Source organism: Topomyia yanbarensis, chromosome 1 (genome assembly GCF_030247195.1).
Source record: "Topomyia yanbarensis strain Yona2022 chromosome 1, ASM3024719v1, whole genome shotgun sequence".
Lineage (NCBI taxonomy): Eukaryota > Metazoa > Arthropoda > Insecta > Diptera > Culicidae > Topomyia > Topomyia yanbarensis.
Window position 1 is genome coordinate 172352012 of NC_080670.1, and position 16506 is coordinate 172368517.

The following is a 16506-nucleotide window of genomic DNA, read 5'->3' on the forward strand; positions in this document are numbered from 1 at the left end:
GAAGCCCGTCCGACAGAGAAAAATAACCCAAGATTCAATTAGTTTCACCTTCCACTGAAAGGATTCCTCGTTCGGACATTTTGTCAACCGCGTCCGAAGGCAGCTGTCAATTGTGCGGTTTGCGACCGGAGGTCACCGGATCATCGCCACTGCACCGGTGGCTTAGCGGCACTGCAGAGAATCGCGCGCGCGGACACCCGGGTGATGCTCACGGACATAAATCATTTTTATTAACCCTAGCCGCGGTCAGACGAAGCATGATCCACATAATTTCAAGCACTACTCACATTCGGTTTTTTCTGCAATGTCACCCTCCATTAACATGCTCCATATCCTGGTCGAAGAGTGTTGGTGGAGGAAGGGCGCAGTGTCTGGAACTGAACGGATCGGTCCGCAAACCGCAGTAATTTATCTCAATGTTTTGCATCCTTATTAGTGCAGTGATCCATTTGATTGAGTAAAATGTGCACTGATGGGACCGACGGCAGTCAGTGGAGTGGGAACTCGGAGCGATGCACTTTGGAGTGTCATCTGTCCGGTTGGTCCGTGTGTATGTGTGATTTTAAAGAGGGGTTCAACCATAAAGATGTTATGAAATACTAACAGGAATCAGACAAACAGAACGGTGCTTGCGGGACGTCTCCAGATAGTAAACACGAGTATTATTCCCGTTTTATGGATTTAGCGCTTAAGTATTGCCATGATACTGATGAGACGAAGTTGAATGGAAAATTCCTCGACTTAAAATAATGAAATATTTTACGTTGTACGCACGTATTTGTGAGTTTTAATGTGCTTATCACAGCTAGCGGTTTGACAGTCAATTTGCGTTTGTTTTTGATTGCAGTTTTAGAATGTCGTAACTAGCTCAGTAAAATCGTGCGGAATTCGACTCGGTAATTTGTCAGAACTCCGACTCAAATAGAACAACCGAACACCTGACTTCAACTGGTCTCACAATCCACTATCCACAGTTCAAGATTTACGGCTGAATGCAAGAAATTAGCGGCAACCAATGAGGAATGAGCTACGGTGGGATGTTTTAAAATCGGGTTTTCCGTTATACATGTTAATTTCCAACCATCGGAAATCAATGCAATGACCTGTACTAGCAACACGGAGCGACACAAACCAATTGAATCAAAATCTACCAGCCGTGCACAGTCCAGCTTCTCGGTATTGAGGAGATTCTCCGTTCGCTTCAAACAGCTCTATATGAATGGTAATAGAAACAGAAACTGTAGCGGGTTCCACCAGTGGATGGCTTGAGGTAAAGACTTGCCATTCGTGCGAGGAATTCTGCGCTTAGCGGCCTGGCCTAGTTTGATCATCAGTTGGTTGAATATGTATTCACGGTCTGGTGCGAGAGAGTCCGAAACTGCCTCCTCGAGGGCAACCCGGTCCGTCCGGTCGCATAGCCAGCGCCGACGACGAGTAGTTGCTTATGGTATAAGGTTGTACATTATCTGAATTGGAAAATGATTGCTACTTCCAGGATCTACGAGAAAGGACCAACCACGGGCCTCAGCGAGGTCCGCGGAGCAGGAAAATATGTCCAGGGGTGAAGAATATTGGCCTGGAATATAGGTAAACCTTCCGTTGTTAAGGGCAATAGCGTTGCATTCTTCCATGACTTCGGCAATTTGGTTGCACCATTGGTCGCTGCTGCCAGATCCCTACAGCGGATGATGGGCGTTGATAACCCTTGTCATCAAGAAGGGGACTTCTAGCTACCGCAGTATGTTTTCCGGCTGCGAAGCGGTGTTGCTCACTATGGCGGGGTGAAAGACGGAGGCCACCGCATATCTGACCGGATAAGATATGGTGCCATGGCTATAAGCTTCGTATCGAGTTGTACCGATATCGATGAAATGTCACTTCGGATTTTGAGGCCAATGGCCTAAACCTAAGTAACAATTTAAGTTTTATAGCACACTACAAGCGGCCATAAAACGACCATAAAACCTGAATTGTTACTAGGGAAAGATATTATCTTTGCTTCTAGCCCCCACAAATACCGGTTGTCCAGCAACGGTTCAGGATTAGTCTCATCCTGAATGTGGGATTCCGAAGTCAGACAAGTTATCGAAAACCGCTGCAATGCGTACCGGATAAGAAGACCCCCGCTTGAAGTTTCAAAGATCAAGAACTGTTTCATGTTTCTTCATGAGATTCCGATGTTTCCACCGCCGAGCTTTGTAGGATAGTGAACGCTTTCGTCAGGAAATGCATCTCCCTGGTAGTCAAAGGAACCACAAAGTCGAATCTCAGGAAATTGTTGAATAACTGGGCAAAAACTTCAGCTAACCATCCTTAGACACTGCCCTTCCTCCAATTTTCTTAGTACGCTTCAGAAGACTCGAAAGATCGCCGATTTCTTTCCTACTGGACTCCGGACAAGAGTTTAAAAAAGAATTCTCCAAAACAGAATTATCGGCGACCGTCGCTGCCGCCCACGGTAAATCCGTTGGACTAAATAACTTCGACTATCCGGGTCTGCAGCATGCTTCACCAGAAACTGGTACGGTGCTGTCGGACTTTTGGAACCATATCTGAAATGGTCAATCCATTCTAACCTTTAGGGGAAAATTGACTCTTGTAATCCTCATTCCAAAAGAGGATTACACTTCCCGTACAGCGAAAGATTCCGGCCGATTAGCCTGCCACCTTGTGTAGGAAAAACTATATAGCGGATGGTCAACAATTGGCTCATGACTTACCTCGAAGAAAACTGCCATCTTGACCAGCGCCAATTCTCGGAGGCTGTGGAGAAGTCGTCCGACCTACAACAACACCACAGTCTACCGCGAAGAGGTTTTCCGGCAACTAAATAGCTCAGAAGACACCTTGGGAACTACATCAAGAACTACCTCATCGATCGTGTTTCCCGAGTGGGACTCGGTAGTTTACACTCCGGATCGTTCCCTTGTTATGTCTGATCTCGCTTTTGAAGCAGGGTTCGATCACTGACGCCAATGCGATAATCATGTGTTCTTTCTGGAACGTCATTATGTCCCAGGGATAGCATAAGAGTTTATGCATTGGGCCGAAGTCCCAAGGGTTGCAGGTTCGAATCCTGCATCTGGGAGGATTCTTTTTCCACCTAATTGCTTTCGTTATATTCATCATTTCAATCTGTTTTCCCCGTTGGATACCACCAAAAAGTTTCACGATAATGGTTTTGTGGTCCCAATAAGGATTGTTTGTAGTGGACTGTATGAAATATTACAGCTTGCCGATTCCTTGCTTGTAACAGTGCAGCTTTTTAACACGTCTCATGGCGGGGGCAATTTTTTGAGTGCTTTTGGTTGGCTAATGCTAGCGGGAAGCGTTTCTTCTACGAACTAACGAGCGGGTCACCTTCGGTAAAATATGTGGTTTCTATAAATGCAAACTGGAGATTTACGTGTTTTTACGTGTTTTAAAGATGCTTCATCGCAAATGGGTGGCGCTAACAATGCAATAAAAGTGTTGCTCGCTAGTTGAACAGTAGACCAGAGATGATGTTTATGTAGAGATGCGCGAAGACTGAAGCCAAAAGCTCTAATCAAACCCAAAACAACGGTTCCAAACGAGCAATGTAAACAAATATGGTGGATATAGGAAGTAAAGCGTGGGGAGTATTGTTATTAAACTATAAAGAAATGCGTGTTATTATGTTTATATACGAAGAATGTAAACATTATATACATGCAAACTAAATAATTTTTATAATACAAATTAAATACGAGTAAATTTAAACACATAAGAAATTACAAAGCCTTTGATCGACTGTCTAGTCCCTCATTTTATATAGCTGGTAGCTGTAAAGTCTGAACATTTTAAACTTATCGATTACTTTTCTCCTGATATCGCGACATTCGTCATAAATATTCATTTTCAATGGCATCAGCAAAATAACCAACAATATTGCTATTACTCATTAACTGCATTCTTGGATATATCCTCTCTAGCGCAACGAAAAACATGTAGACAGGTTTAGTAACGTAAATCAATGCGTTTCCGAGCTGCATGATTGGGTATTTTGCAAAATATTTAAAAAAAGGTTTCCTCAAGCATTCATTCATTAAAATGAAAAGTCACTCGCCGTTTAAACAATATTCCTGGTTGCCAAAACTAGCAGACAAAATAACTTGGCAAACCGTGCAGCCAAATTTATGGTTTTTCTCTCCGCGTGTCTTTATATTTAAAGCATCGTCTTTGGAGTAAATCACCAATCAAAGCACATCTAATGACTGCTCATTTTCATGGAAATTTATGGTAATCGCATTTGTTACACAATAATTCTGAAATTTTTGTACAGATGGCGCAAAAATTTACTCCGTTCAGTACACCTCCGATTAAATTAACATCGATAAATTAACATTCAATAAATTAACATCGATTGCTATAGGATAGGTGCGTTCTAAAATTCTTCAACTCATATCATCTTCAAACTTACATTGTTTTCGGATAGGGTTGCCACCTCTCCTGGTTTGACCCGGAGACTCCGGTTTTGGGAGATGATCTCCGGACCTCCGGGTTTTACATCAATTTCTCCGGGCCTAGTGAAATGATGAATAATTATAAATGAATTCGTTTGTTTCAAACGAGTTTGTCTGGCGCTAATGTTGGCAGCACCAGCAGCGGTCATTATCTTTTGACCAGAGAGAAAACCTTTGTGCCTTTGTTGGAACCTCGCTAGGGACTCTAATGATGAATAACCGAATTTGAGCCCAGCAAAATTCCGGAAGGCATCGCAGTATGCTTCCCAGACGTTGCCTGCCTGCTTCGGTCTACTTTTCTTGTTAGCTGTAGCAGAGGGCACTATTTGTTCGGCTTATCCTCCACAGCGAGAGTGGACGTTGCTTTTGGATTTTTTGTGGTTAGCCGGGGAGTTGAAATTTCACTATTATATACATCGACAAAACGGTTTACAGACGCGAAAAATTTACAGATTAATGAGAAAAGCTTGGACTAATAGTGTGCATTGTGCTTTGCCAAAACAACGCACTAAACGGTGAATGTGGGTCAATTTTGGTAATTGGTACCTCGACAAGTTACAAAAAGAATGATAAAGTTTTTGGATTGTTCCACGTCAGATTTACAACCAATTTTGGCTGAATATGATATTTTTTTAGGTTATTAGTTTTTGAACTTTTGAAGTTTAATAAATTGAGCATTTTTGTATCACTGATAACTGGAAAACGATCCGATATATGGGAAAAAATATTAAATAAAAAAAGTTGTGATTTCAAATGAGCTTACCGAAAAAATTTTTATGAAAAATTATTTTTTGTTAAATAACTTATGAAATTTGCAATTATTTGAAACAAATTGAATTTTTTTAAAGTTGGACCAAATTTTTTACTTATTTTTTTTTAAATATTAAGAATCATGTTAAAAAGATTGTGTAAAAATTTGGGAGTGGATATCAAAATACTTTGCGAGATATTTCAATTATAAACTTTGACCCTAAACGCCCAGTTTGCTTGTAACATTTGCAGAATACATAAATTACACAACAAAAATAAATATTTCCAAAAAATCCGGTGAGATCATGGGAAAACGTAACTTTTATTATTTAATGCTTTGTTCCACTAATCTAATAGTTTCTAAGTTATCGGGGATTGAATAATGTTCAATTTTCTTAAATTTATGAAATTTTATAAAATATTTAATAAAGTTCCAAAACTCATAACTTTAAAACCATGTCAAATTCAGCCAAAGCTTAAAATTTGTGTCAATAACAAAAATTGAAGTTGTAAATTTGATGTGGAATGACTCGTAGTCTGCAAATCTCTGACTTTTTGGTGGAAGTGTTAACACCTAATAATTTTTTTTATGCCGCTCTGAAAACAAATTTTCTTTGATAACATAAGTATATTAAGAAGATAATGTGAAATTTTCAGAATGGAATTCGAGGTATTTTACGAGATATTTCAATTATAGCAGGCCTATCACTTGGCATTTAGTGTAAAATTGCCTTGTTTTAAGTTTATAATTGAAATATCTCGCAAAGTATTTTGATATCCACTCCCAAATTTTAACGCAATCTTTTTAACATGATTCCTAATATTTAAAAAAATAATGAGCAAAAAAATTTGGTCCAACTTTAAAAAAATTCAATTTGTTTCAAATAATTTCAAATTTCATAAGTTATATAACAAGAAATAATTTTTAATAAAACTTTTTCGGTAAGCTTATTTGAAAACGCATCTTTTTTTATTTAGTATTTTTTCCATATGTCGAATCGTTTCCGAGTTATCAGTGATTGAAAAATGTTCAATTTATTAAATTTCAAAAGTTCAAAAACTAATACTTGAAAAAATATTATATTCAGCTAAAACAAAAAATACGTGTCAATTATTTTTAGCTAAACAATTTTGTACGTAAATCTAACGTGGAATGATCCCTATACTTGTCTCATTTAAACTCAGCGAGTAAATCTAGTTTCAACGTGTACTCGTGCTTCTATAGAAACCTATCCCAGGTCATTAAAAATCTCCGGGTGACAGCCTCACTGGAGGTGGCAACCCTCTTTTTCGGATTCCTCTGGCAATTCTACCCCGGGGGTAAATTTAGAAAAATGCATTACTTTTCAATTTTTTTGAATCAACAACAGCTTCCTCGCAGAAAAGTCTGCGCAACAAATATCTTACGTTTATCCACATCGTTCGAAGTTTTATTGGATGTGGGACTACACTTCAAAATTTTGGGATGAAAACTCAGCAATTTAATTTCAACCATTTGACAGATGCTTTTTGCTGAAAATTCTGCAATTTGATTGTCAAATTGACAGCCCAATCATCGATTTTTCAGTAATCTAGCCCAGATTACTGAAAAATCGGTCACTGTACTGTCATTTTGACAACCCAATTGCTGAATTTTCAGCAAAATTATAATCTGTCAAATGGTTGAAATGAAATTGCTGAGTTTTCATCCAAAAATTTTGGCTTGTAGTTTGCTTAAATGTCTTTCAACAATGCAGAATACATTCTATTTTGATCATCAAATCATCTACTTTCAGATTTTACCTAATATTTGACATTTTGGAGGTTTATTGCGTCTTTGTCCAGTGCGACATTTAATCAAGGATAATAGAGTCCAAAATTGTCTTTGACCATAGCATTGCAGTTTGTTTTGGGGTGATTCTGGCGCCCTTGGCTGAGTCTCAGGTTTTTCCGTTTTTTTCCGTCGGCCTCTGTCCGCACTGAGTGCCAACCACCGATGCCAGAGAGGTGATTCCACCATTTGGACCCTAGATATCGGCCCATCAATACATGGATCGGGACCAACTGCTTCACTTCCCTTCCGAAGGAAATCACCAGATTTTTTAACTCGAAAAATTGCAACCAACCTCAGCTGGGATTGAACCCAGACCCACTGGGGTGAGTGGCGGTTACCACTCCAACTAATGGAACCGTCTATGGTTGGTGGATTTTCGATTTTCTTCCATCTCGACCGGATTCTCATTGACAACTGAAAAACTTAGTAAATGTAAACAATACACTCTAAACAGAAACTGAGCAAGTATCAAGAAAGTTACGCAAGTTTGAAAGTGTCGCAATAATTATCGATTCGTTATTGTTTATTTCTTCGAAAGTTGGATTTTTGATGCACTTCGCTATCCCACTTTTTTCACGGTTGCCAAATGAAATCATAAGAAACCGTAAAAAATTGATTTTTTCGATAAAATATATTATAAAAACTAGGAGTGAGTAATGTCCGGGACATAACCGCGGTGTTGACGTAGGACTAAACTTGGGTATATCATATGACATTCATGGATAATTTGAACCAATGCACTTTTTGAATGAATGTTTACTGGAAATTTCATGTCGAATGAGATTGCCACATTCACTGATTTTCTAGGACTTGCAAAAACCTTCGGATTTGTAGATTAATTTGATAAACATTTGCTTATATGAATCACTGGTACATGTACAGAAGAATTGACAGGCACAAACTCAATCCAAGTTATTAAATGGAACTTTCTAATTCAATTCTTTCTCCATTATGTTTTCATCCTAAAAAGAACGGTTTGCAGATAATTATTTTTGGTGATACCAGACGAGAATCCTTTCTAACGATTCGAACCTTGCCCGAATTCGCTTCTGCTACGTACATACACGAACATTCCCCTTTCGCAGCTCACATCGAATGAGCATTGTATATCGCAAAGCGATCTCTTTTATAAACTTCTTAGTGCAGATGGAAGTCCATCCTTTTGTGCGACAAATGGAAATATTTTCATCATTCTTTTTGGTGTAGCTTTCGCTTAGTAGTAGGGTTGCCACATTCACTAATGTTCTTGAAAGATTTGCAAAAACCACCAATCAAAGCAGGCTAATTAATGCTTTTACAAAATCTATAAAAATTTACGGTAAAATCTACGGAATCTACTACACAATTGTTTTGATTATTTCCCAACGAATCGCGCAAAAATCTGTTTGTTCCGTACAGCACAGCGCAAATAATTGACGTTGGAAAACAAATCGGCAACTTCAGCTGCCAAACACTTAGAAACGATCGAAGCATTTTTCCGTCAATTTCACTTTTCTGACTCAAATTGTTGTAGGTATTTTATTGCTTCTGTCCAATTGGTCAGTTTATTGGTTTTATCGCACATTTTTCGGATATTATTATAGAAAATAACTAACCCGATAAGAGGGAAGTTATTTTCCAAAGCACGAAATGGAAATTTCAATTGTAATTCTTCTGAGAACGATTTTGTGTTCCTAATAAGGACCGTTTGTTGTGAATATTATTTCGCCGTTTCCCGCTCGGCATGATGATTATTCGCTTGGCATGGATAGCGCACAGATTGGTATTTTCCAACAAACTAACCAGGCAGGCCTCGCTGGCTTCTTAAAGGGCCATTACGGCTGAGCTCCGGAAGAGTAGATCGGTTTTGAAATGCTGTGCAATCTCACGAACCAGGCACTGGAAGAGCAGCTTGCGAATTAGTAACTCTGTCCACTTCTGAGAGCAATGAATTTCACGCAGGGCGACGACTGTTCTTGGTTGGCAGCGATAAGGCAGTAGCTATGATTTGGTTGGTGGTCAAAATGCAGCTTCTCGTTGAGCAGCACACGTACGTGTGTTCTGCTCTGTGGCTTAGACACGTCTGGCTTTAAGAAAAACTGTGACACCCATATTTATAGGTTTTAGCATTAATGTTGATTCGCATTAAAAGTAGTTTTTGAACTTTTTAAACAAGTTTTACATAGCAAACAAGGTATCAATAGCAAGCGTTGAATGTTTTCCTTTCGATTTATGAAACAATAAAAGTAATTTCTTTAGTAGGAGAAAAGTTATTAAGGTTCAAAGTGTACGTAACGCATCTGTTTTGAAAATTTTGAAATGACACCCAGTATAATAAAGAAAGACGTAAGTCCTACGTCAAAACCGGGATACTGGCAGCCATGCTAACCAACCAGCTACTAAAAGTAAGAAGAAGCTTGTTTTTGACACTTTCCAATGTTAATAATCTGTCAGGTCAAAAGAGTTGCACTTTTGATTCATCACACTTTCATACTGTGCAGTTCGATTTAGCGGGAACTTTGCAATACAACATTCCTATTATGTACCAGACATGACCTACCCATCTTTTTGCACATGCGAGTGAAAAAAGATGCTTTTACAATCTGTTGCTCATATAGGTTTTTTCACATTCTTCATGCCAGTTGCTAAGAAAATTGATATCTTCCAACCATATATCGAGCGAAGATAGGTACAACATTTTTTCTTTACTATCCCTTAACTTGTCCATAATTTCTGTTTCTTTACGTTTTCACTTTGCGTCGGACTCGAAGCCCGTACATAAATAAACTCTTCTTATAAAATCCAGCTGGTGATTAAATTGATTTCGAACAAGATGCGTCATCAAAGAATCCGACTTCCCGTTTAAAATCATACACATTTAACTCGGTCGCACCATATCTGATCTTTTATCAGATCAAAAATAAACCGTTAAGTATTCTAAATATTTCGAAAGAACTGGCACAGAAATGTTCAACCGTGACAGATATTTCGAAAGTTTGCCCTGATAAGCTCAGAAGGGTGAAATTCTGTTTTACGCAAGCAAATGATGTTACTGGCTGTAAGCTTTTTACGAAGGGCTACCGTTTTTACATACCCGCACTTAACGTTGAGATCGACGGCCTGCTCCACGCATTATGCATTACACTGAACACAAACGAGTGGGCCCTTGCTCCAATAGGCACCCGATGTGTCAAGTGCACAGAAAATAATTAGAATGACTCTTTGTATTGGGGATGCTGAAAAGTGTGCCTATTGTGGGAAGAGTCCACATGGTCTGTTACCATGCCCCGCGTACAACCAGCTCCTGGTGAATCTGAAGTGTTCTCTAAAAAGATACTATAATCACTATTTGCAGAAATACCAAAGAGAGCTACGCCACTCACTACGGCAAATCATTATGCTATCTTGGCTTAGGAAGAGCGCTGCTCTGCCAGGCCCCTTGTAAGGTCATCCGTAACTGCTTCTAAAAACTATAGGCTAATGAAATTTGTTGTAAAGGCTAAAATATTTCTCTTGAGAAAAAGCCGAAGCAAACAGCCACTGGTCTTAGGAATTTGAGATCAAACAAGGAGTTTCTAGCGCTTCCATCAACACCAAAAATCTTAAATGGTGTAACATTTCACTCAGAGATTCAAATTAGTGCAGGACTGGTTAGGTTTACACATTACAATTTCTTGTATTTTGTTTCAGCAAAATATTTTGCTGAAACTTTTCAGCAAAACTGGATTTGCTAAGAGTTCAGTTATGTATGTTTTGTTTCGCTTATTTTTAGTAAAGCCCATTATTGTACCGAAAATCAGCAAATCTATAGAATTTGATCGCTGAAACAATCAGCGAAAGAATGGTAATTTTGCTAAGTTCCAGCGAATCAAACTGACAGTTCAGAAAATTTTGACAGCTTTGAATTGCTGTAATTTCAGCGAAATATTTTTTGCTGGAAGTATTGCTGATATTTCTGCAAGGCAATAATAAGCAAAATTTTGCCGGTATTCGGCAATCAAAATTTGGTGTGTAGATAACTTTGTGTTACTGCTGAATGGGACTGGCAGGGCCGTAGGGTAATCGTCTGTTATCTTTGGTTGAGTACCAGTTTTGCCCTCCTTTGTTGTTTACATTTCTTGTTTGGTTCGACTTTCGAATAATAGTTTAGCATGTACCCGAAAATGGCATTTAATTCGACTTATTTTCTGACTTATCCCACTTATCTTACAGAGCAGATCTAGATTTCTGCGCCGTCGGCGGGAGCCAACCTGGCCAACCGCACGCCACGGGCCTGAATATCCCGCAAATATTCAAAATCTCCACTCCCTTCGATTTATCGAACGAATGTGGTTCGATCGAATCTAACACCCGATTTATTTGCATTGCCGTTATTGAAAATGCCAATCACATTCGTTCGAACACGTGATAAAAAAATAGATTATCTTCTTACCGCACCAACTGACCGTGCATCAACATGCTTCTCATTCGACTAGCTAGCGATGAATTAGGCACAAAAATATACGCGGGCCTTATATAACTTCCTAATATTTGATTAAGTCTCTTAGGTACTCCATATTGACGGCTCGATCTGAAAAGGACTGAGCACATTAGAGTTTCTACGTTGTTTCCTTAAATTTTATTTAAATCAGTTTTTCATTTTTTATTAGTCATATATGTTTCTAACTTTAACACAAAATTAGCGCATATTTTTCCGTCTGATTAGTATAAACATTGTGTTAATTTTGAAAACCGGTCTCTACATTGAAAGGTTGTCATGATATCCGTTCTTTCGATTAAACCTAATTTGACATTTTTGTTGGTTTAATTCTTTGTCGTGATTTCTAGAGTGGCTCGAATATGACATTTTTCAGCACAGCACTTTTTGAGTACTTTTTGTGGTACCAAACCCGGTATGCAACCAACCGCTACCAAATTTTGCATAGGCATTTGAGACCAAAAAAGGAACTCAAAAAGTGCTGTGCCCGCTAGTTTGAATCATTTTGAAGTTTTCCCATGCAACCGCGAGCCACTCTAGTGATTACCTTTAAGCTGTAGTACACTGAATTTGCGCAAAAATACTCCTTATTTGAAGCGGTACTTCATTCAAAGCACCACTTTTATTTTCTTGTGCCTGTTTCCGATCTTGTCGGGCATATGTTAGAATATTTGGAATTCAGTAGAAAAACTCTAGAAAGAGAACTGCGAAGACTCCATTTTGGATCGATTGAATTCGCGTTTAGCTGTCAAAAAATGAATCGAATCGAACATTGCCTATCCTTATAACATTGGACGTGTTGCCATACCATGCCGGGGCATAAGTTGCCAAAAATGCTGTTTTTCTCTCCGCAGTTCTCCTGCTAGAGTTTTTCTAGAAACTCTAACTTTGCACAAATTAACACTATAGTAAATAACCTCAAATAATAACCACGTGTTTTTCTTCTTCTACTTTCCAGCGTTCCATCAAGGACATCCTGTGCACCCAGCAGCGAGAGTGCGCCATGGTAAGTCATAACTCTTTACTAAAACAACGACGCTAGCAGTGTCCTTTTTCCATCTTTCCGATTCGCAATGACTCCCGGCTGCAAAACAACCTACCCCCCATTCAACTGCTACACCAATACACGTGTCCCCTTATAACTGGCAATAGCGGTACACCCAAAAACACTAGTGTCTACTACTCCACACACAAACAGGAAGCGGGCCAGGAAGGGAACATTGTTGTCGTTAACAGCTTCCTTTTCGCATTGAAGGTGGTTGTTTTAATTGAAAGAACGATGTTCTCGGTTGTGAGCTGCCCAAAGGACAACCAGCAGGACCCGATTATTTCCGGCACATCGAGTGTTGGCTGTTGTTGGGAGCTGGGAGGTGGGTTGCGTTTCGCTTCCGCTTGCGATGGCGTCCTACTACTGGGACTACTATTGGGAGCTCCGAATCTGTGCCAAAGGTTGTCCAGCAGCGATTACCGAAGGTGATAAGTGACCAGTTTCCGTTTGCTGGACGCCAGCTCTGACAGTGTACACACAAACACTTGAGAAGTGGGGAATCGAAACCAACCCGATTCCTAGTTGTGGTCCGGTGCGGTGGTAGTGGCCAGTGCTAAACATGGTTCAATCTGTGCGGAGTGTGGAAGATTGAAGCAAGACTTGCAAAAGACCATTGAAAAGGCTTCGACATTGCTTGTTGTGTTGGAAAACTATAAAATAGGAACGGAAATTGGTGTGTTTTTACAATTCTGCTTTGGCACATTGAGCTCCGATATAGCCTGTGCTGCGAAAGCATTGATTCTGAAGGGAAGCAATTAAATGTGTTAGTTTTCCTTCCGGCAGAGGAAGCCTTCGTTACCGACCGCGTCTCGGATCTGGTCTGATGAGTGCCGAGTATCGAGTGAGTGGGAGATGACAATTACAGCACGTTTTTTGTATCTGTCCTGTTTTTCTCTTGTCGCCATTGCCCGAGCTAAGGGCAATATTTTTCTACATCTAATGGCGACACGCACCGATGCCGCCATGAGAGTGTCTCGGTTCATTTATTTTCCGTACACCCTATTTGGGTTCAGTCGGTTGTCGTAAACGAGACGAACTAAAAAGGGGGCGTTTGTCTGCATCGGACCTCTGTTGTCGTTGCCATCCACAGTAGCTGCGAATATGACTCCGTTCAAGGGCCAGCCATCGGACGCCACATCCAAAGCATATTTCGAGGAATGTTCGGTACACCTGCTTCTCAGGACCGCATGATGGGAAATTGGTTATCTTAATTTATCACCGTGTATCATCACTGCAGGAGCCGAAAAATATCTTCGTGGCCCAGTCCGGGGGTGAAACTGGATTTTAATTTTGGGAGCTAGTAAACAAATCTTGATCGACGCCGCCGCTGCCGCCGTCGTCGGTCGGACAAAACGAATGGTTGGATAATTTATTAGATGAACGTCTCCAGTCTCAGCCTGTGCCAGAGCTAGAACTCTGCAGTTGATTTTGATTACCTTTTTTCCCTTCGGCACTCTCGCCGGTTGGGTCTAGCAAGACCGCACCACAGAGAAGAATGGGTATACTTCACCTAAAACAAACGATTATTTGGCTTGGGAGGGTTTCGAAACGAGACATGCTACCTCAAGTATATGTCATAAAAATAAATGAGACCAGCTCAAAGAACAACATACCAAAGACGGATAAAAATAAACACCGACAGATAAGGGAAGATTCTTTGGAACATAACCTGCCAGTGCCCTATTTATGACGGGTCATTTCGAAGAAAACGGTCCCTTCCCATCTGAACCTTTTCCCGTCCCCTTTCTTCCCCGTTCGTCAGAAGTTCTCTAACCGGTCCTTCTTTCTAGAGTGCTGGGACGTGTGCAACCGTAACCACCAGATCCGCAAAGAGAACGAATTGGCTCAGCGTTTACTGCTCAGTCTGAGCAGAATGGTACGCAATGAATCCGTCGTGACGGCCGACATCGAGTGGACCACACCGGAGGAACTGTTGGAGCATCAGCCCCACTCGGTTGTTCCGTCGCCGCTAGCGGCCAGCGAAAATGTAGAACGCTTGTCTAGAATCGCTCGGGACGATGCCAACCCGAGCTCATCCGTGTCCAAAATCATCCAAGCGCTCAGCCAAGCGTCGTCGCTCCTAGCGCCAGAAGCGAAAACGGTCACCAGCACCGAGCAGACCTTTCACCAGTGTCTTGTCTCGTGGGAAATCTCCGGGGGAGGCCTCACCGGTAACCTACTAACCGAAACTGCCAAAGTTGAGCTCTCCTTGTGGCCAAACACCAAATACCACGTGCACGTGACCTGTCGGAATAAGGTAAGACTAACTACCCCCAAAACGTTTCAGATATTTTATAACTCATCTATTCCCCAGGAAACCGACCAGCTCATCCGATCGCCCCCGCTGCTAATCGACACCAGCGAAGCAACGATCGTAAGTCTTCAGGGAACGACCACGCTGCGGCCTCTCTCGATCAACTCGGTAATCGAGGAGATCGACGTAGTGCAGGCGACATCGTTTACCAGCGTCGAAAGCTCCCCATCGCAGGACCAAACACACCAGCAGCAGCAGCAATTGCGCCGTCCGCACCTGTGGCCCATCTACAGTTCCGAGCTGCCGGAAAACTCGAAAGAAATTCTCATCCTAGGTGTGTTTGTGGCTATCCTAGCGTTCGTGCTGATTGTGCTCACCGTTGTGATTCTGGTCCGGCGGAAACAGGATCAGATCGAAGATCGGGAACTGCTGATCGAAAGCGAGATTTTACCGAAGATCCTGCACGTTTGATAGGGAACCGGTGACGACGACGACGGCGACCGGATCCACAAATGTTCTTTGTAAATAGCTGTTTTTTAACTTTCGCTCCAGTCCCTACTTAAATTTTAATTTAATCTTGAAGAAGATACGGTAGCTTCTTTCTAATCTCGTTCTATCCAGTTCTATTTGTAAATTATTGAGTTCCGTAGTTTTTATTAGGCTTTTCACTTTGTTAGTTATTGCGCTGTATTGGCTAAATAATAACATATGAATCAGTATGTAGTAAGTAGCAGTGGTATAAAATTAAACGAAAAAAAGATACTAGTCCTCGTATGTGTGAGAGCCGTGAACGAGAAAGTGACTGTGACAGAGAAGACATACTCAACCCGGAGCAGGTTCGATTAATAGGAATGGTTAACTTTATAGAAGTGATTGCGTGTAGTTAGGGCAAGCTAAAGGAAAAGAGCAAAAGAAAAGTTTATCAAAGTTACTAGGAAAAATTGCGCCAGCAAGTTTGAATAATACTGTAAAATAGTGCAACAAAATAAAACAAAAACCAATCATTAATGTGTACATTGTGTAAAAAGACTGAAAATACTGTAAAATAAAATAATTCGAAGTGAATAATCTATAAAAAAAGAAAACAAAACCGATTGTTCTGTTTTTATTCCCGTGTTTGAGAAACTCCAACGCAATAACTCCGAACTAAATTGGGTTTAATTGTGAAGTTGTTCGGCCTACACTTGCAATTTTGATTAAACAATGTCACAAAAGGTAAGTAGATTTGATTGCCAAAAAACTCCTTTGGCAAAATTTATGGTTTTTTTAATTGGACACTTTTCCTGCATTTTACTGCCAGTATCTCCACATTAGTTTGATTTATTGAAGGCAACTACATTCTTTGGCCTGTTTTTTAATGTCGTTTTCGCTTGAAGCAGAAACTAACTCAGTTTCGGACCTAACTGCTGTCAAACCGTTTGTTTGAAGCCAGTTTCCAACCTAGGTTATGCGCCACTGAACTGAAAACCGGGTTGGGTTCCAACCTGCAATATATTTCGGGTTCGCTCACACCACCGCTGTTTGGCGAGAACCCAACTCAGTTTCATTAAAAACGTTCGTTTGAAGCAACTAACCTGGGTTAGTTTCTAGGTTCTCAATCGAAAACGACATAAGTCTCAGCATCGTTAGTTCTAGAGAAAATTTTCAATAGGACGTAAGTAACAATGAGAGATTCTCTTTGAGGTCATTCTCTTCTGTTAA

At 40.4% G+C, this 16506-nt stretch overlaps 1 protein-coding gene across 1 annotated transcript in view; it reads left to right on the forward strand.

The window, feature by feature from the left end:
• LOC131681623 (uncharacterized) overlaps positions 1-15880 on the forward strand; it is a 34477-nt gene extending 18597 nt beyond the window's left edge. The window contains exons 2-4 of the mRNA XM_058962538.1: positions 12462-12509; positions 14344-14808; positions 14866-15880. Of these exons, the coding sequence (XP_058818521.1) occupies positions 12462-12509; positions 14344-14808; positions 14866-15276 (924 nt within the window). The 3' untranslated portion in view covers positions 15277-15880. The remainder of the gene's footprint in view (positions 1-12461; positions 12510-14343; positions 14809-14865) is intronic.
• Positions 15881-16506: the final 626 nt, after the last annotated feature.